General features: G+C 56.4%; 8 protein-coding genes across 8 annotated transcripts; 6 read left to right on the forward strand and 2 right to left on the reverse strand.

Annotated features, from left to right (window-relative positions):
• The first annotated feature begins 702 nt into the window (after window positions 1-702).
• Window positions 703-2551, forward strand: F5Z01DRAFT_6835 (uncharacterized protein). The gene has a single exon (XM_046265854.1). The coding sequence runs from the start codon at window positions 962-964 to the stop codon at window positions 2093-2095; it is 1134 nt and encodes a 377-aa protein (XP_046122799.1). The 5' UTR covers window positions 703-961; the 3' UTR covers window positions 2096-2551.
• Window positions 2552-2784: 233 nt separating this feature from the next.
• F5Z01DRAFT_614365 (NAD-dependent glycerol-3-phosphate dehydrogenase N-terminus-domain-containing protein) lies at window positions 2785-4102 on the forward strand (the record flags this gene model as incomplete). The annotated part of the gene is made up of 2 exons (XM_046260813.1): window positions 2785-2855; window positions 2911-4102. The coding sequence occupies 2 exons, from the start codon at window positions 2785-2787 to the stop codon at window positions 4100-4102; spliced, it is 1263 nt and encodes a 420-aa protein (XP_046122800.1).
• A 16-nt stretch (window positions 4103-4118) lies between these two features.
• Window positions 4119-6956, forward strand: F5Z01DRAFT_684841 (fungal-specific transcription factor domain-containing protein; the record flags this gene model as incomplete). The annotated part of the gene is made up of 2 exons (XM_046265949.1): window positions 4119-4786; window positions 4847-6956. The coding sequence occupies exons 1-2, from the start codon at window positions 4500-4502 to the stop codon at window positions 6954-6956; spliced, it is 2397 nt and encodes a 798-aa protein (XP_046122801.1). The 5' UTR covers window positions 4119-4499.
• Window positions 6957-7350: 394 nt separating this feature from the next.
• Window positions 7351-9276, forward strand: F5Z01DRAFT_6975 (alcohol dehydrogenase GroES-like domain-containing protein). The gene is made up of 3 exons (XM_046266317.1): window positions 7351-7684; window positions 7743-8134; window positions 8211-9276. Exons 2-3 carry the CDS (start codon window positions 7799-7801, stop codon window positions 8931-8933), a joined length of 1059 nt encoding a protein of 352 aa, XP_046122802.1. The 5' UTR covers window positions 7351-7684; window positions 7743-7798; the 3' UTR covers window positions 8934-9276.
• On the forward strand, window positions 9277-11483 carry F5Z01DRAFT_6894 (cytochrome P450). Its single transcript, XM_046266076.1, has 6 exons — window positions 9277-9828; window positions 9885-9921; window positions 9975-10659; window positions 10709-10875; window positions 10929-11326; window positions 11376-11483. The coding sequence occupies exons 1-6, from the start codon at window positions 9619-9621 to the stop codon at window positions 11418-11420; spliced, it is 1542 nt and encodes a 513-aa protein (XP_046122803.1). The 5' UTR covers window positions 9277-9618; the 3' UTR covers window positions 11421-11483.
• An 8-nt stretch (window positions 11484-11491) lies between these two features.
• On the reverse strand, window positions 11492-12645 carry F5Z01DRAFT_641671 (uncharacterized protein). The gene is made up of 5 exons (XM_046262590.1): window positions 12554-12645; window positions 12344-12502; window positions 12177-12283; window positions 11798-12120; window positions 11492-11737 (listed from the first exon to the last, which is right to left on the reverse strand). Exons 1-5 carry the CDS (start codon window positions 12593-12595, stop codon window positions 11547-11549), a joined length of 822 nt encoding a protein of 273 aa, XP_046122804.1. The 5' UTR covers window positions 12596-12645; the 3' UTR covers window positions 11492-11546.
• F5Z01DRAFT_641673 (ammonium transporter AmtB-like domain-containing protein) lies at window positions 12646-14623 on the reverse strand. Its single transcript, XM_046262591.1, has 3 exons — window positions 14447-14623; window positions 13988-14397; window positions 12646-13934 (listed from the first exon to the last, which is right to left on the reverse strand). The coding sequence occupies exons 1-3, from the start codon at window positions 14549-14551 to the stop codon at window positions 12977-12979; spliced, it is 1473 nt and encodes a 490-aa protein (XP_046122805.1). The 5' UTR covers window positions 14552-14623; the 3' UTR covers window positions 12646-12976.
• A 1299-nt stretch (window positions 14624-15922) lies between these two features.
• Window positions 15923-17981, forward strand: F5Z01DRAFT_7225 (major facilitator superfamily domain-containing protein). Its single transcript, XM_046266603.1, has 3 exons — window positions 15923-16875; window positions 16925-17180; window positions 17234-17981. Exons 1-3 carry the CDS (start codon window positions 16038-16040, stop codon window positions 17808-17810), a joined length of 1671 nt encoding a protein of 556 aa, XP_046122806.1. The 5' UTR covers window positions 15923-16037; the 3' UTR covers window positions 17811-17981.
• The last annotated feature ends 443 nt before the right edge of the window (window positions 17982-18424 follow it).

Here is an 18424-nt window from a genome sequence, read left to right on the forward strand (position 1 = left end):
TTGAGGTGCCATCTGAGTCGTTTACTCTGAAAGGAAGGACCAGCTGGCGCGTGGGCGAATTCGATCATGAAATCAGCCTCGAGGTAAGGCGTGACTTGAAGTGGAGGGTGAAGGGCAGTCAGTTTGCACTTGCTTTGGCGATGAGGATCATATTGCGGGGTGAAGTTCAGGCGACAAACACACCGCAAGTTCTAGATACTTGGCTGCCTCAGGTTTTCCTGTCGACGACATCGGACGCTGTTGTTAGGCAGGAGCTCCTGTCAACACTACCCACGTCCATCTTGGGTGACGTCTCTGCCGTCGTGCCTGCATTTGGAACAAAGCCCACACGGGTCCTCTTGCCTTGTTCACCCCGAAGTAGGGCAGCTTCGCGATAGTAGCAGATATACAGAGAGACCTGTGGCCTGTCGGGGGATTCTTCATGATCTTGTGCATGGCAGTTGCGAAGCTCAGATTCCATGCACCAGGAGATGATTTGTTACTCAGTTGACGGCCTATCGTGGCGCGACTGGCTCACTCGACCTCTGCAAAGTGAATCTCTTGATCGAATTACCTATGCGCATATTTGCATCTGCCACGCTTACGCTGACATCAGTTCGATGGCAACGGTACATTTGCCTGCGGACTTTGCGCGACGTTGCGGAAGTAAGAATGAATCCCGGGCTTCGGAGATTGAAGAGTCAACCACTCATGGTCGGCGCCAACCCCAGAGATCTCTTTAAATGGATCTTGGCGGCGTTACGTGTCCCGCAATTATTCAGCAGCACCCCTGCTTCGCACCCACTTTCCCACACTCCGCCGTGATGAGCAATCATCTGTCTGACTCTGACATGCGCCGCCGATGGCCCGTCCTTCAAAAACAAGCCCGTCGACGGCCCGTCATTGTGGCCATCAACATTCACTCTCTTTCACCTAGAAACCAACACTGGCGGCCTTGCTCTCACCAACCCCAGTCCGAAACATGTCTCGTCAACGCTCGCCGCATGCTGGCGCTTCGACGGTGCAACCGGACGAGGTCAAGAGCGCCCACTACAACTCGCCCGCGCACGCTGCGAAGCCGCCGCAAACGCCCATCGAGCGCCTTACAGAGAACCTCATGCAAGATGATTCCAATGAGAATCTAGAGGCGGACTCGGGAACCATTCTTTACCTCGCATATGGATCGAATCTGTGCGAAGAAACCTTTCGAGGCAAGCGAGGCATCCGCCCACTCTCCGAAGTCAACGTTTCGGCGCCGACCCTTCGCTTGACCATGAGCTTGCCCGGCGTACCGTACGCGGAGCCATGCTTCGGCAACGTTGCGTTCAGGAAGCTCCCCGAGAAGCCCAAGCTGCCAGACCATCCGAAACTCCCATTCGACCCTCCCGCTTACTCGAAAGGACAATGGGATGGAGGGCTCATGGGTGTCGTGTACGAAGTGACAAAGGCGGACTACCGCAAAATCATGGCCACGGAAGGCGGAGGTTCGGGATATCAAGAGATCTTCGTGCCTTGCGTCCCTCTGCCGCCTTCCGCTTCCATACCGGAGAAACCACCGCTGCCCGAACTGCCGCGACCGTTCCTTGCGAGGACCCTATACGCGCCTTACCTACCACCCGATGACCCGAGCCGGTCAAATTGGTGGAAGAGACTGTTCTCGGGGACACGCCGCGATGACCCGGACTATGCGCAGCCAAGCGCTCGCTACAAGAAGCTGATCACTGATGGCGCAGAGGAGCATAACCTCCCCGCTGCGTATCAGGAATGGCTACACTCGTTGCAGCCGTACATGGTCACGTCGACGAGACAAAAGATCGGCAAGCTCGTCCTGATGGCGACGATTGGACCCATCTTCGTGACCTTTATGACCTTGGCCAAGTACACAGCCGACGAGAACGGCCGGTACCCGTGGATTGTTGGGCAGACCATGACTCTGCTTTTCAGTTCCACCTGGATTTTGTACGATTGCATTTTGAAGCCGTTGTTTGGTGATGGCGAGCATACGCAGGACAAGGAGGACGAGGGCCAACCGGCAATGAGGAAGCGACGATTGTCTATAGGCAAGCCTCAGCCAGATGAAGAGAAGACGAGTCTTCTGGATGGCGAGGTCAGCTAAGACCTCGGCATTCAGGGTGGGCAGCGCTAGACCTATACGTAGACCTCGTACCTATGAACACCAATTGACCAGTCCAGCTTCACTTGTGACAAATGACTTGGCCACAGGGACCTGGATAAATGTAGTGCGGAGACCCGAGGGGTTCACCAAGACAATCAGCCCGCTGCAGGGCAGATCAGGGGTGGGATTGTCGCATTGCAGTCAGGGGTGGGATTGTCGCATTGCAGTCATGTTAGCGGTCATCCGTCTTGCATGTGACAAGGATTTCTGTTCCTGGCTCAAAGCGTCCTTCGAAAAGAACGTGAATCGCATGTGAAGGTGGGATTTCCCGCGGGCCACCCTTCGGGGGACTCCGCTGGCAAAGGGACCCCCTGGCTAGCGGGCGTGTGCTACCGTATATGGCAAGCGGTGAGGAAAGCTGTTGAGGACTGGACCGTTTTCTGCCATTTGGTCTAGCCCAAATGCGTCACGGCACGCTTGTGACCCTGAAGCTGCGAGATGGTACATACGGGCTACTGAGATACAGGTGGTGGTACAAAGGCATCCTCGCCCCTCCCCCAACAACTATTGTGGCGCTCTTCTTCTTCATGTTGCGGTCTATCACAGCACGCTCCTCTCCCATTTTTCGAAGTCTCTGTCCTCCTACTTTCCACTACTTTTCGACTTCGACTCTCGTCGGCGCCAGCAGAATGGGCAGCTCCAATTTCCTAGGCGGACACAGTCGCAAGCACAAGGTGACCATCGTGGGGTCGGGCAACTGGTGAATATGGGGTCCTCATCACGCACGGCGAGACGCAACGACTGATGCTAGCTAGGGGCTCTACCATTGCCAAGATTGTCGCCGAGAACACGCGCGAGCAAACTGACGTCTTTGAGGAAAATGTCCAAATGTGGGTATACGAGGAGGACGTCACGATACCCAAGGAGTCAAAACACTATGACGAGTCAACGGCCGATCAGCCCCAGAAGCTCACCGAGGTCATCAACAAATACCACGAGAACGTGAAATATCTCCCCGGCGTCGCTCTGCCGCCCAATATCGTCGCCAACCCCTCCCTCAACGATGCCGTCCAGAACTCGACGATCCTCATCTTCAACCTCCCCCACCAGTTCATCCGCAAGGTGTGCGAGGGCATCCGCGGCGAGATCATGCCCTTTGCGCGCGGCATCTCGTGCATCAAGGGCGTCAACGTGTCAGACGACGGCATCAGCTTGTTCAGCGAATGGATTGGCGACGACCTCGGCATCTACTGCGGGGCGCTGAGTGGCGCCAACATTGCCAGCGAGATTGCCCAGGAGAAGTGGTCCGAGACGACGATTGCCTACGACCCTCCGCCCATGGACAGCCGGGCGCCGACGCCCAGGAACGCGAGTCCCAACCCCGATGCGGCGGGGGAGATCCCCGAGATCCAGCACCTCGACGCGCGGGGCCGCAAGTCCAAGACGAAGCTCACCCCGCTGCCCATTGAGTACCCCCCCCTGGACCACAACTGTTTCCGCATGCTCTTTCACCGCCCCTACTTTCACGTCCAGATGGTGTCCGACGTGGCGGGCGTGTCGCTCGGCGGCGCGCTCAAGAACATTGTCGCGCTGGCGGCCGGGTTCGTGGACGGCCGAGGGTGGGGCGACAACGCCAAGGCGGCCATTATGCGCATTGGGCTGATGGAGATGGTGAAGTTTGGCAAGGAGTTCTTTGGCGAAACGGTGCGCACGGCCACGTTCACCGAGTCCTCGGCCGGCGTGGCGGATCTGATCACGTCGAGTTCGGGTGGGCGCAACTTTCGCTGCGCGCGCAAGGCCGTGGAGAAGGGCATCTCGGTGCAAGACGTCGAGCGCGAGGACCTCAACGGGCAGAAGCTGCAGGGCACGTCCACGGCCCACGAGGTGAACAGCTTCCTCAAGGCAAGGGGCCTCGAGTCAGAGTATCCCCTCTTTACGGCAGTAGACGGCATCTTGCGAGGCGAGAAGAAGGTGGACGATATCCCTGCCTTGGTTTCAGACACATGAGGTGGCGTGCCATGGCATTATAATAGCAGGGGTTAATAGGGATGGGCCACCATAATACAAGGCGAAATGAGGCATTCTGGAATCTGCAATACCATATCTATAATTACATCTTCAGCGTCACGTGTGATGCGAGCGCAATGCAACGCCGAGCATTCGATCGGACAAAGCGATGCTCTTGGCGCAAGAATTCGATGTCTGGTTTCCGCGTTTGGTAAAGATATCTTGTGGGGTAGGATACCCTGCCCGACGAGGCCGGAGTCGCGGAACGAGTTTGCCATCACTCCGTCCGCGATTCCGTGCCTCGAATTGTCGTAGTACATCTCTGGCTCAATTCCGTCAATCCATCTTCAATCGTGACATTGGGGGGCCCTGACGATCACCAGATACACCCACCAACATGACCAGTATCCCGTCGTCGTCGTCGCAACTCAAGACGTCCTCCAGCCCAGACGGCCCAGCCACGGTGAGCGCGAGGACCCCTGCCACAGCGAGCGCGAGGACCCCTGCCACAGCGGAGCCACCAGTTCGGCCCACGAGGAAGCAGGTCTCGCGGGCATGCGACTGGTGTCGCGCGAGGAGGATCAAATGCGACAATGGCAGACCGTGTCGAGCGTGCCGGGCGCGAGGGGCCGACTGCACTCACAAGGGGACTGATGAGCCTCGGACGCTGCCGCAGGCGATGAGGTGAGGATGAGCTGTGTGACGCATGTCATGTGAATGCCCGCGATTGACCAAGATACGCAGGGAGATTGAGAAGCTCAAGCTCAAAGTCAAGGAGCAGCAGGCAGAGATTGCCAGGTTGAAGCTCAAGGAGCAGCAAGCCATGATACCCACGCCAACAGAGACGTCCACGACGTCGGCGTCCCCCACGACGTCCAGTCGGCACAACTCACACAACAGCCAGCAGCAGGGCACGCCCTCCTTCACCCTCAAGCCCAAACCGCAGTGGGAGGGCATCTGGCTGGCGACGTCACGGTCCGACCAGACGTCCTACTATGGGCCCTCGTCTCACTTTTACTTTGTCAGTCGCATCGGCACGTACCTCAACAAGGCTCTGCAGCAGCCATGCACGGCAGGCTGCATGCAGCCGCAAGAGGCGAGGAAGAACATTGCCATGACGAACCCTGCAGAGGCAGAAGAAGCTCCAGCCGAGGAGGGGGAGCCACATTCGCCTGGGACGGAGGGGAGGAAGAATCCCTCCATGTCGCGGATGCAGGAGGAGTACTTTCTCAATCTCTTCTGGGAATCGTACCACTGCTTCGTGCCGGTGGTGGACGAGGCTGACTTTAGGCGCCATTACGCATCACTGTGGGAGCCGAGGAGACCGTACCGGAAGATGTCGCCTCTCGTGGACATTGTGTTGGCCGTCTGTCTGCAGTTTGGATACTCGTTCATGCCCAAGGCGACGACGGGGAGCTCCTCGTCGGACGACGCGACCATGGCGGGTCGGTGGTACTACCGACGCTGCCAGTCGCTGCTGACGGCGGATCTCGAGAGTCCGACGCTCAACACGGTGCAGTGCCTGATCTTCTCCATCGTCTATCTCTGCTGCGCGTCGTTCCACAACATGGCGCATCTGGCGGAGACGCAGGCTATCCGGACCGCGCAGATCATAGGCCTGCACCACGAGCCCGCCGTCGACATGTCGCGTCCTGAAAAGGAGCTTCGACGACGCGTGTGGTGGATCTTGTGGATGATGGAGGCCAAGACGGCGGCCAAGCTCGGTCGCCCCGTGGGCATGGACCGGTCGGAAATGTCGACGCTGATGCCCTCTGATGATATTGAGGCGGCGTCGGCCAACGGTGCCCTGCTGGGGTCGTTTGGGAACGTCACTTGGCTGAGCTACAACCTGCAGCTCACCAAGCTCATCGACGTGAGCTTCAGTGTCCACACGGCGCTGTACAACCGCTGTGGCGAGGCCATTGCCAGCAGTCCGGCCGGATCTCTGTACAAGGACCCCCAAGCACTCGAGTCGTGCGCAGAGCTTCTCGCCACACGCATCCCCGTCATCAAGGCCTGGGTGGACGCCGTGCCCAGCAGCCTCAAGATGTGTCGGCGCTACCCTGGCGAGGCCTTCTCTGTGGACCGGACACCCCTGAACATTGATTTCACGGCCCCGACGTGGCTCCAGCGGCAGCGCATCTGCCTCGAGCTCATGTACCACACGCAGATCCTGAATCTGTCACGGCCATTCATCACCTTTTACTCCAACTCGACGACCTACACGCCCATCGCGGAGCGACACGCCGCCGCCTGCGTGTCCCACGCCATTGCGCACACGCTCGTCATGCACCAGGTCGTCACCGAGACGGACCTCATGGGGGGCTGGTCCGAGTTCTTCTTCTGGCAGTGGAACGCGGCCATTACGATCAGCGGCTTCATCCTGGCGTACCCGATCCACCCGTCGACGCCCAACGCCCGGCTGGCCCTGGAGAAGGGCGTGGCCATCTTTGACATTTTCGGCGCCAACTTTGCCGTGGCCGCCGACGCGGCCAAGATCATCCGCGACCTCATGGGCAAAGCGGACCTCCTCACGGGCCGGCTCCGGTACGGCATCACGAGCGGTGCGCCGCAGGAGATGCCACCCAATTTGTCTTCGTCGACGACGGCGACAGCGCCCGTCCCTGGGCAGAATGGGCTGGACGTCACAGGAGGGGCGGTTATTGATCCCGCCATAGATGATGGACTGGGCTGGCTGGACCCGAGTGAGCAGAGCGATCCCAACTACTTTAGCGAGTTTATGGACTGGGCGTTGTCGGTGGATCAGTACAACAGCTTTGAGAGGTTCTTTGATGCGAGCAACCCTGCGGACCCGTTCTTGTTTGGGCAGCAGATGCCGCTGCCGCCTCAGTAATTAGCTGTTCGCATATCTATCTCTATCTACGTAGGGAGAATGAACAGCCTGTGTACGCTCATCGTGGTGTGGCCCATGCGTGGGCCCTTGTCGGTGCTTATTAGTGCTGATCTCTTGCAGCATTGAATTTCCGCATCTGGACTGAATGCATTCAATGACTGGTTCATCTTGAAGCTGTAATTCCAGACTCGCAATCAAATATACTCGCACAGACGATGATAGGTGTCTCGCGGCCGCATGGCTCGCGTGCTCAAGGACGCGCGACAGAATAGCGACCATTCAGCCACCACCAGACTTAGCGTCCGCTTGCTGCCCGGACGCAGCCATAAGTAATCTGCGGAGTAGCATGGCATACCATCAAGAGGTCCAGTATTCTACAATTCTTTAGGCGTCAAACCTTGTTCCGCATTGGGCATTGAATCAGCCACATACCGTCATCTCCAACAACAGACACTCGACAGCGACAGCGAAGCTGGAATGACTCTCGGGGCTTTGATTCGGTTTGTCTTGGGCTCTTGTTCCCGGCTGGGCTGAAGCACTCTAGTGACATCACCACTTGAAGACGCAAGTCATCCAGACATGCTCTACTAGGCAAAGACGCAGATGAGCCAACACATTCCGGGGCACCTCGCCCTGTCCAGCCGTCGACGACACCCTCGGCGGCCCCGGATGGTGTGATTTATTCGTCACCAGTCCTCGCCATCACCAGTCTTGTCTTGTCGCGACGCGTAAGCTCGCATTACCTTCATGTACACCACAGCTATACATTCTCACATTTGACTGTAGAACCCTCGTTTTCTGCCAAGACACGACACGGATGAGTCGAACACCAGCACACAAACATGAAAGAAGCCATCGTCCACCCTGGCGGCAAGGTCGTCATTGAAGACCATCCCATTCCCCAACCAGGACACAACGAGCTCTTGGTGAGGGTCATCATTGCCGGGACGAACCAGAAAGACTGGAAGTTTCCCTTTCTGGAGGACACACCACACAATGCCGGCGATGATGTCGCTGGTGTCGTGGAGGCCATTGGCGACGGGGTATGGGAGTTTCGCCCTGGCGATCGTGTCGCGGGACTACATGCGTTTCCTGAACCTGGCGGTGCCTATGCGGAGTATGCGATCTTGCCCGCGCATCAGACGTTTCGACTCCCAGACATAGTCTCCTTCGAGGAGGTGAGCGCGTTCCAGTCCATTCCCCCCTCCCATGTACTTTGCGACAGTAGTAGAACGAGGCTGAAGCATAGATAAGGGCGCAACAGTGCCATTGACTGCTCTCGGAGCTGCCTTTGCGTTGTACCACAACCTGCAACTACCGACGTCCTGGCAACGGCCCCCCGACAAACCGACGCCTCTCCTCGTGTACGGCGCATCGACAGCCGTAGGCGCCTACGCCATCAAACTCGCCATCGCTTCGAGCATTCACCCCATCGTCGCGATCGGGAGCGAGCACAGCTGCTTTGTGAGGAAACATCTACGGTCAGAGGAAGGCGATGCTTTCCTCGACTACACGGCGTTCGAGAACCCCTCCGATCTCGTTGAGGCGATCCAGCAGGCCTTTCGCGATGCTGGGGTCGCAGACGGCCGACCGGGCCACGCGATCGACGCCGTGTCAATCCCGGGTACATTTGACCATGTGGTAGCCCAGAGCATGGCCGGGGCGCCGATTGACGGACAGAGGCCGCGCATGGCGGTCATGATGCCCGGGCATAACTACAGCACCGCCGACACGAGCGTCGAGGTCGTCGAGGTGTACACGGGGCTGGCGCACCAGGGAGGCGACGTCGGCAAGCGCTTCGCCTACACGGTTTGTCGCCTGTTCGCCATGGGGTTGGCCGAGGGCTGGCTGGCGCCGCACCCGTTTGAGGTTCGCGAGGAGGGGCTCGAGGCGTTGGAGGGTGTCTTGCAGGATTCTATGAGCGGCAAGATCCACGCCAAGAAGATCTTGTTGCGGGTTGGGAAGGTTGAGCAATAATTGGAGTGATACCACGTCAGCTGAATATGACGAGCGAATGTGTTGATCAACGTCTCCGTCCCGTTCGGTAGTTGAAGGTCGGCTCCACGACCGGGCGTCTGAGTGCCGCGAGGGTTATTAGAAGCGAGTGCCTGTCCTCGGGAACGCAGACGTCCGCGCCGACGAAACGGCGGGCCTTAGCAACAGCCCGAGAGCCCGTGGAGAGCACAAAGTATAAGTGAGTCCTGTGCGCCTCGCCAAGAAGCAGACGTGGGCGATGAGGTACGCGTGCATCCCGAATACGACGGGACACGCGAAACCGTAGATCTCAACCCCAATATCCACCTCCCTGCGACTGGTATCCCCGGCGCGGAACTACTACCCCATTTCTTTCATCGGGGTGGACACTGCCGGAGGATGTTATGCACGATCTGCACAATTATGATCGTCGAAAGAGGCTATCTTCCCGGTTGTACGCTGCCACTATGCCATATAGCGACAACATGGATCCACAATCGTCATCTGGATGTCTTAAAGCCGAATACGACGATTCGACAAAATCCGAATAAAGTCTAGGGAAGGTAATGCTCGTCGGGAAGAGGGGACGGGAAGAGGCGATCCTACATAAGGGGTCCTCCCCACCTAACGACGGTGGTAATAGAGGGCTTTAGCCATTACATGTAGCTTCTCCAGCAAATCCAACACGATGGCTTCACAGGAAGTATACAATAGACTGCACCATGAGCTTGAGGAAAGATGGCCAGTCGTTGCCATCACGGCCCTGACGCTCCTGGCGGCTCTTGTTCTCCCTGGGCTGATGAAGACGAATCATCTCAAGGCGATCCCACTGGTCGGAGGCGGCCAGTTCTCTTTCCTTAAGGGCGGATGGGACGTCTATGCCCAAGGCTACAACAAGGTACATCGTCGCTCCGCATTGACAAAGGCAAAAAGTGATGCTGACCGTGGGCAAAGTTCAAGAAAAGCACATTCCGCATCAAGAGCGCGAGGAGTATGGGCTAGATGGACCCCAATTTGAGATAAAAGATGGCTCACATCTCGCAGAATCACCCATCGTCGTCGTCTCGCCCGTCTTTCTGGGCGAACTCAAGAAACTCCCCGACGATGTCCTCAGCTTCGCCAAGTCTGTCGACGAGTCCATGCAGACCAAGTACACCGGCGTGGAGGCCGACGTCCCAGCCATTCCTCACGTCGTCAAGACGGGTCTCACACCTGCCCTCGTCCGCCTCAACCCTACCATCTCGGACGAGGTCGTCGAGTCGATGCGCATGGAGCTGCCGCAGACCAGCAACTGGGAAGAAGTCTGTATCAACGACAAGCTCCTTCGCATCGTAGCAATGGCGTCTGGTCGTATCTTCATTGGGCCCGAGCTATGTCGAGATGAGAGGTACCTAGATGCGTCGATCAACTACACAATCGATCTCATGACGGCCGTCCACCTCATCAGTTTCACGCCCTCGTGGCTTCGCCCGCTCGTCGCACCGATCCTCCCACCCGTCCGCAAGTTACATCGGAGGATCAAGGAGGCGGATGCGTTCCTTCGACCCGTCGTGGCCGCGCGGAGGGAGGCGGCCAAGAGCCCAGACTACCAGGAGCCCGATGACATGCTCCAGTGGCTCATGAACTCGCAGGCCAAATTTGGAGCGAAGAATGACAAGGAGCTGGCGAAGAATCAGCTGGGCATCAGCTTTGCGGCCATTCACACAACAACTCTGACAACTCTGAATGCGTATGTCGGGTCTGCATCCAACCATAATAGTGCTGACCACTTCTCGTAGATTTTATAACTTGGCCGCCGACCCCAGCCTGGTACCGATGCTGCGAGAGGATGTCCAACAGGCCCTCGCCGAGACTGATGGGGTGTTTACCAACATCGCCTTGCAGAACATGAAGAAACTCGACAGTTTCTTGAAGGAGACTTTGCGAGTCTATCCTCTGGGTGCCGGTATGCCACATATGTGTCACAAGACTGGTAATCGGTCACTAATGCAAGCATAGCTTCATTCCAGCGCATGGTCCTCAAGGACTTCACCCTCTCCAATGGCCAAGTGATCCCAGCCGGGTGCATCATCGAGGTCCCCTCGGGCATCGTCAATGTCGACCCCGAAGTGCACGACAGCCCGGAGCAATTCGATGCCCTGCGCTACTACAACATGCGCATAGCCAAGGGCGAGCAGGACTCCGCCACCAAGACGGCCGAGGTCGTTGCGAATTCGCAGTTTGTCAGCGTCGGGACGTCGAGCTTGACGTTTGGGTACGGACGCCACGCCTGTCCTGGGAGGTTCTTTGCCGTGAACGAGATCAAGATGATCATGGCCACGGCTCTGCTGCATTACGACGTGAAGAATGTGGAGGGGCAGGAGGAGAGAATCCCCAACTGGAAGTTTGGGTCGCAGGTAAGTGACTGACACAGAAGGACAGAGATAAGAGTGCTGACAATGGCAGTCGATCCCCGACAGCAAGGGGAAGATCCTCATGCGAAAGCTTTAGGATCGAAGCTACTCGAGACAGAGACACGGTCAATAAGTGAAAGACAATATGCAGCATAAAAGTCAGGTCCTAACATGTCGTGCAATCCTGCTATCTTGTAAAGTGTATCATCTCCCACTTCAACCCTTACAACCACTGCTTGTTGCCCCAGTGCGATAGGAACTCGCCCGCGTCGCCATTCTCAATGCTTGCCTTGTCAATGACATTTAGCATTGCCCTGATCGACTCCTCAGGCGTAATGGGACCCTTCCAGTCCGGTGCATAAGCCATAAACTTCTGCGCCGTGGCGCCAAAGGCAGCAGCCTGTTCTTCTGTCACTGTAGACGTATTAGTCGTTGCCCCCATTGAGTACACACTCTCCCATTGAGTACACTCACATTTTGTCTTTCCCCATTTCCCCACGTCCACAGCGCCGGGGCTCAGACTGAGGAAGAGAATGCCCTCTCGCTTGTACTGTGCGCTGAACTTGCCGACGATGAGGTTCATATGCGCCTTGCTGGCGGCGTAGAATGGGGCGACCTCAATATCGTGCTTGATGACAACGTCCAGGTCTGCATGTCCAGTGGTGATGGTGATGACCTTTTTGGCCTTTCCCTTCTTGATGAGCGGGATGAGTAGGTTGAAGAGATGGATGTTGGCAATGACGTTGACTTTTGTCAGCATCAGGATCTCGCGCTCAATGCCTTCGGGATCATTGGCCCTGGTTTGGAGTCAGTCAGAGTTCTTGACGACTCTGTCTAGCGCTGGTGAGCTTACAGACCGCCGATGGCGGTGTATGCGTCGTAATCTGTGTAGACCCCTGCGTTGGCGATGATGTAGTCCAGTGCCCCATGGGTGAGCTCGGGAATCTTGTCAGTGGCGGCCTATATCTTCATTAGCACATTCTCATATTCGTGCACATATTTCTAAATGTTCTTACGTACCTTCAACGCCTGATAGTCGGTCATGTCGGCTTCCAGGATATGAATATTGTTGCGGTCAGGCAACTCGTCCTTCACCCTGGTGTCGGTGGCAGCCTTGTTCCGAACGATACCAATGATCAAGTTGTCGGAATTCGCGGAGAGCTGGGTAAGAAACTCCCACTGATGAAGGTCAGCATCAACGCAACCAACATGGAGTCGATTCCAGCTTACACCGAGGCCCTTTGAAACGCCAGTGATAACGTACGAAGACATGCTGACGTATAAAGATTCTTATGTATGAAGAGGAGTTCCGTGCCAGGCTAAGGTGATTTCTGAAAGTCTAAAAGACGGACATCTTCATTCTTATACTATTTCAACAGCTGAGACTTGTCAAGCTTTATTGCTCCTCGCTCATAGTATGATTAATCAAACTCCGCAACTTGATAGCAGTCATATGAAACTCCGACACGCCAACTTTTGACTGGGTGTACCATTCACTGCACCACACTCGCAGGTGAACGTCCTCGAATTACCACATTAGGAAAACGCTCCAGGTAAGCTTACATGCACCATGCATCTGCATGCATATCTGATTATCAAGCACGTACATACTATTCAGAGAAAAGATCCATGCGCCCAGGCTCCATCTCATTCTCAGTCCCTTTTCGACGGCGTCGCACTGTCTGACGCCCTGTCAGAGCCTCCCGCCGTGTTACTGGCACGATGCTCTCGCATCCCCTCAATGCTCGCACCATACTGGCCCATGCCATACATCTCCATGTCATAATCAGAGAAGTACTTCTGGTCTAGTCCCATCAACTCGTCTTCCTCGGAGGCGCGAATATGCAGGCCTGGGATCTTGTCGATAATGAACAGCAGCAGGCAGCTCACGCCAAAACTCCACGCGGCACAGGTCAGGGCAGCAGCCAGCTGGTATCCCATCTGCGCCCAGTGAAGGTTCCACCAGCCACCAGGGCTCCCAGTCGAAACGCCATCCAGAGCTGGGACAAAGTCGGCTGCGAAGAAGCCCGTGAGGACATCGCCCACCACGCCACCCATGCCGTGGATGGCCCATATGTCGAGACCCTCGTCGATGGCGATTAGATACTTGTACTTGTTCGTGTAGAAGCATGCCACGGAAGTAACGCTGCCGATAAGGCAGGATGTATAGACCGGAACGAAACCAGCGGCGGCGGTGATCCCGACCAGACCGCTGATGATACCTGAGCAGAAGCCAACGATGCTGAACTTTCTGGTGTGCAGGTATTCAATGCAAGACCATGTGACGCCCCCACCGCAGGCGGCGAAGTTGGTATTGAGCACGGCATAGATGCTGCGGATCGACAGGTTGGCCGTGCTCGCGCCGTTGAAGGCCAGCCAGCCGAACCAGATGAAGACGGTGCCGATACCGACGAGAAATGGGTTATGGCCCCGGAAGTGCGGGATGCGAGGATGCTGGCTCTCCCCCAATGGGTCCCTGCGCTTGCCGAGCATGCACGCCCAGGCCAGCGCGCCGAAGCCACTGGCAATGTGGACGGGTCCAGAGCCTGCGAAGTCGAGGACGCCGAGCTTGGCGAGCCAGCCGGAGGGATTCCACTCCCAGTATGCAAGGCTGCGAGATTTAGGTTATAAAGTGCATTGTGGGGGACTGGTAGGGTCACGCACAAGTAGTAGACAAACGTCGTCCAGCACAGTAGGAACAACATGCTCGGCATCAATCGACCCCTTTCCAGCATAGCACCAGCCAGAATCATGGCTGTGGCTGTGACGAACGTCACGCCAAACGTTGCGTAGAGAATGTCAGGCACGTCGCTGTTGGCCAGGCTGGGATACGCCAACACATTGTACAGCACGCCCTTTGTGAGATTGCCGAGGATGGAGTTCGAGGTGTGTGACATGTAGAGGGAGTATCCGTACAGCCAGTACTGGATGCCTACGGCGCAGGCGCAGAAGAGTGACTGGAAGACCATGGTCAAGGCGGACTTGCGACGGTGCATGCCGGCGTAGAGGAAGCCGATGGCTGGGGTGATCTGCCAGCAGAGACATGTGGACACGAGGAGCCAACAGAGGTCGCCCTGCCTGTGTCAGTCACGTTTTGCTCACATATCTGGCGGCTCTGCAAACCTTGTTGTAGGGCGCATTAATGTCCTGCTCCATGGGGTTCGCGCCTAGTGGCTGGCTGCTATAGTCAGGCCATTCTGTAACTGGTGGTAGCCTTTCAGAAGACATGTTTATTCTCGAACAAGATCTCGTTTTGTTTGCACAAGACAACAATGGAAGTACTCGGGATAGATTGACCAGAGAGCGCCAGAGCAGCATGGAAGGACATGCATCTATAGATGCCATTCTTATCATCGATGCCTTGGTCATTACCCCATATTTCTTATTGATAAGGTTAATTCCCCCGGTAGGCAATTTCAGCCGACTAGATGCAACCTTATCTCTGGGCTACATGGGCGCGCGAGCGTCGTGGCTGTGCCAAGCCCTGTCATGCGGATGGCACCACTGATAGGTTGCAGATGGCGCTGATAAGGAGGCGCGAGGCGCTCGCGGACACGAGTCAGAGCAGGAGACAACATAGGGAGGTTTGTAGCAGGCAAGATATCTAGTGTCGCGAATTATGTGCCGTTGACAAGCGGGAGTAGACGACCTCGTAACAAGTCTCTCGATTCCGTGGTCACCACTCGCGAGTCGACAGTCAACCATTTCAGCCAGATATCCAGCACTTGACCGCAGTACGATTTAGCGGTCACGCAAAGAGACTTGGGCAATGCCCAGTAAAAGGATCTTTGACATAGGTATTATAGATTTCGCCGTGCACATGGCGACTTATAAATGAAGCAGTGTACATGTAGGCGTGGCCAAGTCCCGCTCCGTGACCGGAGTCGGGCAGCACCCGACACGGAGCGGCCCCGCCGACTCCACACCCGCGACACGGAGGAGCCCCGTCCGTCCATCGACCCCGTCCATTGTGCCGGTCGCGAACATGGGAATAATCTCCCAGCAACAGTTTACTGCTACGTATGCAATGGCTCCCTCGTTCTGTCAGATTTCGGGAGGCCTCATTTCATCAGTCGAAACAAACCAGGACGTCCACGCGTCAAGGGCAGCAGCAAATACCACTGCTTCGGTTAACGGCCTCGATGTCCGAGACACTCGGAGCTCGGCAGACCAGACTGATATGCCCTTTCCTTACGCGTCTTATGTCTCGGCACTTCTGTATGCGATCAAGCCAATCCATTTCAAGATACCCCCAATACGATTCATCTGTCAAGCTACATATGGTATCCCAATCGACACTGTTCCGTCTCTCGTAAAATGGGTCCGGAGTCCGGACAGGCATGGCGCGATATGGTGGCCATTAGCTATGAACAGCCAGGCCGCCCCTTGACAGCATATAGGCCATACGTATCTCTAGGTATGTGTAACTTTCATTCCTGGCCACGCGGCATGGACTTGCCCTCTGTACTTAACAGTGCCACCTCCTTGTCTGACCTTACGCGCGGCTCCAGGGCGCCGATTATTGTGGGCTTTCTCCGTTGATCAGCCCCGATAAACGGCCCTCTGCATATTCTCCCCAGATCCTTTGTAAAAATTGCATGATACTAAAAGGGGCCCACGCCCAGATTGCCATACTAGTCTCGAGCATTTGCGAGCATATCCACCCCTTTTGGTGTCCTTCCATGAGAGCAGGCTACATCAACAGACTACCACCATGACGAGACGGTCCGACATCAAGCAGGCCGAAAGCGCCCTTCACAACCAGGAGAACCTGCTACCGCGCCGGCAACTGCTCACCGTCTTCGCGACACTCTCCATCGCGCTGCTCATCTATGTCATTGATCAGAATGGCATCGCGACCACGCTGCCGACCATTGCGAGCGATTTGAACGCAAAGAACACAATCTCATGGGCGGGTACCTCGGCGCTCCTCGCCAACACCACGTTCCAGATGCTCTATGGCCGTCTCTCGGATATCTTTGGTCGCAAGACAGTCTTCCTCACCGCCATTGCCCTCCTCGCCTTGGCCGACCTGGTGTGCGGCTTCAGCCAGAATGCCACCATGTTCTACCTCTGCCGTGCCGTCGCTGGTATCGGCGGCGGCGGCATCGCGAACCTCGCCATGATCATCGTGTCGGACATTGTCACGCTCGAGCAGAGGGGCAAGTACCAGGGCATCATTGCGAGTATGATTGGATTTGGCAATGTCATTGGGCCCTTTCTGGCCGCGCAGATCGCCTCCAAGACAACGTGGCGTGCGTTCTTCTGGATGCTGGCGCCGTGTGGTGGTGTCACATTTGTCCTTTCGTACGTCTTCCTACCGTCCAAGCCAAGACACGTCAACTTCCAGGAGAGTGTACGAAAGGTGGACTGGCTGGGGACACTCACATCGTCGTTGGGTATCATCTTCCTCCTGATTCCGATTTCTGGTGGTGGCTCATACTTCGCGTGGGACTCGCCCATGGTCATCAGTATGCTGTCCATTGGTGTCCTGTCGCTCGTGCTGTTTGTGTTCATCGAGTGGAAGGTCGCCAAGCTGCCCATGATGCCGAGTAGGTACTCTTTCCTGGCCTTCGCGCCCAGTATGCTGACAGAAAACAGTCGAGATTTACGCCAACCCGGTGGTGGTGGTCATGCTCCTGCAATACTTCATCTTCGGCGCGGTTTTCCAGTCCATGATCTTCTACATCCCAATGTATCTGCAGAATGCCCATGAATTCTCCATGATCACGTCCGCATTGGTCTACATCCCTTTGCCCGCCTTGCAAGCCATCGTCTCGATATCCACTGGCTATTACATCACCTATACCAAGCGATACGGGGAAGTTCTTTGGACCGGCTTCACACTGTGGACGCTGTAAGTGCTTCTGTATTCACTGGCTCGACATGACTACTGACACATTGCCACAGTGGACTCGGCCTCACACTCATCTACACCCGTAGCACGCCCATCGGCATCATCATTATCCCTTTCATCGTCATCGGCTTTGGCGCGGGCTGCATCTTCCAGCCAACGCTCATTGCTCTGCAAGCCCACTCCCCCAAGGCGCGTCGGGCCGTGATCATCTCCAACCGCAACTTCTACCGCTGTGCAGGCGGCGCGTGCGGTCTCGCCATCTCGGCCGCCGTGATGCAGGCCAGGCTGAGGAGTGCCCTGCCAGAGCAGTATGCGTACATTGCTCACTCGACGTACAGTCTCCCCAACTTTAGTGGAAATGTCCCAACAGAGGTGCTGGACGCGTACATGGCGGCCAGTCACGCCGTTTTCACGCTTCAGGTGCCGCTGGTGGGGATCTGTCTGCTGGGCATGTTGTTTATCAGGGATAGAGGGCTGGAGTACAAGGGTGATAGGATTGTGGCACAGTTTGTGGCAGCTGGGTCGGGTGAGAACGAGGCCGTCGACCTCTCGCAAACCACCGACGCCAGTGACATGGAGTCGGGTTCGGTGCACGAAGAGAGCAAGACCACACGTCAACCGACTGCTTGAAGAGGTCGAATATCTCTGGAAAGGCTGGTTGTCCAGTAGGGTCCATGCAATGGTAGTGCTGATGATGAGTGTACCCAATGCCAATGCCAGATTAAAAGTTGTGTGCAATGAGTATGTAGAGTCCCTGTCCTTCTCTCCCTCGGAACTGGCAACCAACGTGGGCAGCCACTTGGCCGCGCTTTGGATTTTGAGTACACACTCGTATCTGCAAGAGACTACTTTCTGCCTGCAGCATGTATTTTCGGTTCAGCCTTGGCTTGCAGACTCAAATGCAGCCCCCAATAGGGCACAGCTACCACAGTCAGGACTCAGGGGCACTGCTAGAAGCAGTACAGTACCCCTCAACATGTTGACCGGGTCATTGCAGGTCGAATGTCACTCATAAACAACCAGTATCGGCCGCGAATGCAGCCAGCCTTTTGGGATAGACGCCGAGACGGGAGCTGAAGGCTTGACACAGGATTGCCAAGACTCCGAACGACGCAGCTTCGGAGTAGGATCCGACTGCTTGATTCGGAGCGGGCCGCACGTGGAGATGACGATCCCAGAAGACGCGAGTGACAGCCAAAAAGCTGCCTCATGAGCTGTACAAGACCGCGCGAACAAATAAGTAG

Source organism: Emericellopsis atlantica (assembly GCF_019669845.1).
Source record: "Emericellopsis atlantica unplaced genomic scaffold F5Z01scaffold_1, whole genome shotgun sequence".
NCBI classification, from domain to species: domain Eukaryota; kingdom Fungi; phylum Ascomycota; class Sordariomycetes; order Hypocreales; family Bionectriaceae; genus Emericellopsis; species Emericellopsis atlantica.

Coding starts and splice junctions, on each gene's coding strand:
- F5Z01DRAFT_6835 (XM_046265854.1), top strand. CDS start 962: ATGTCTCGTCAACGCTCGCCGCATGCTGGCGCTTCGACGGTGCAACCG.
- F5Z01DRAFT_6975 (XM_046266317.1), top strand. CDS start 7,799: ATGAAAGAAGCCATCGTCCACCCTGGCGGCAAGGTCGTCATTGAAGAC. Junction 8,135..8,210: donor ACATAGTCTCCTTCGAGGAG/GTGAGCGCGTTC, acceptor AGCATAGATAAG/GGCGCAACAGTGCCATTGAC.
- F5Z01DRAFT_6894 (XM_046266076.1), top strand. CDS start 9,619: ATGGCTTCACAGGAAGTATACAATAGACTGCACCATGAGCTTGAGGAA. Junction 9,829..9,884: donor ATGCCCAAGGCTACAACAAG/GTACATCGTCGC, acceptor CCGTGGGCAAAG/TTCAAGAAAAGCACATTCCG. Junction 11,327..11,375: donor ACTGGAAGTTTGGGTCGCAG/GTAAGTGACTGA, acceptor TGACAATGGCAG/TCGATCCCCGACAGCAAGGG.
- F5Z01DRAFT_641671 (XM_046262590.1), bottom strand. CDS start 12,595: ATGTCTTCGTACGTTATCACTGGCGTTTCAAAGGGCCTCGGT. Junction 12,503..12,553: donor GCGTTTCAAAGGGCCTCGGT/GTAAGCTGGAAT, acceptor GACCTTCATCAG/TGGGAGTTTCTTACCCAGCT. Junction 11,738..11,797: donor GAAATGGGGAAAGACAAAAT/GTGAGTGTACTC, acceptor ATACGTCTACAG/TGACAGAAGAACAGGCTGCT.
- F5Z01DRAFT_641673 (XM_046262591.1), bottom strand. CDS start 14,551: ATGTCTTCTGAAAGGCTACCACCAGTTACAGAATGGCCTGACTATAGC. Junction 14,398..14,446: donor TTAATGCGCCCTACAACAAG/GTTTGCAGAGCC, acceptor TGACACAGGCAG/GGCGACCTCTGTTGGCTCCT. Junction 13,935..13,987: donor ACGACGTTTGTCTACTACTT/GTGCGTGACCCT, acceptor TAAATCTCGCAG/CCTTGCATACTGGGAGTGGA.
- F5Z01DRAFT_7225 (XM_046266603.1), top strand. CDS start 16,038: ATGACGAGACGGTCCGACATCAAGCAGGCCGAAAGCGCCCTTCACAAC. Junction 16,876..16,924: donor CAAGCTGCCCATGATGCCGA/GTAGGTACTCTT, acceptor GACAGAAAACAG/TCGAGATTTACGCCAACCCG. Junction 17,181..17,233: donor GGCTTCACACTGTGGACGCT/GTAAGTGCTTCT, acceptor ACATTGCCACAG/TGGACTCGGCCTCACACTCA.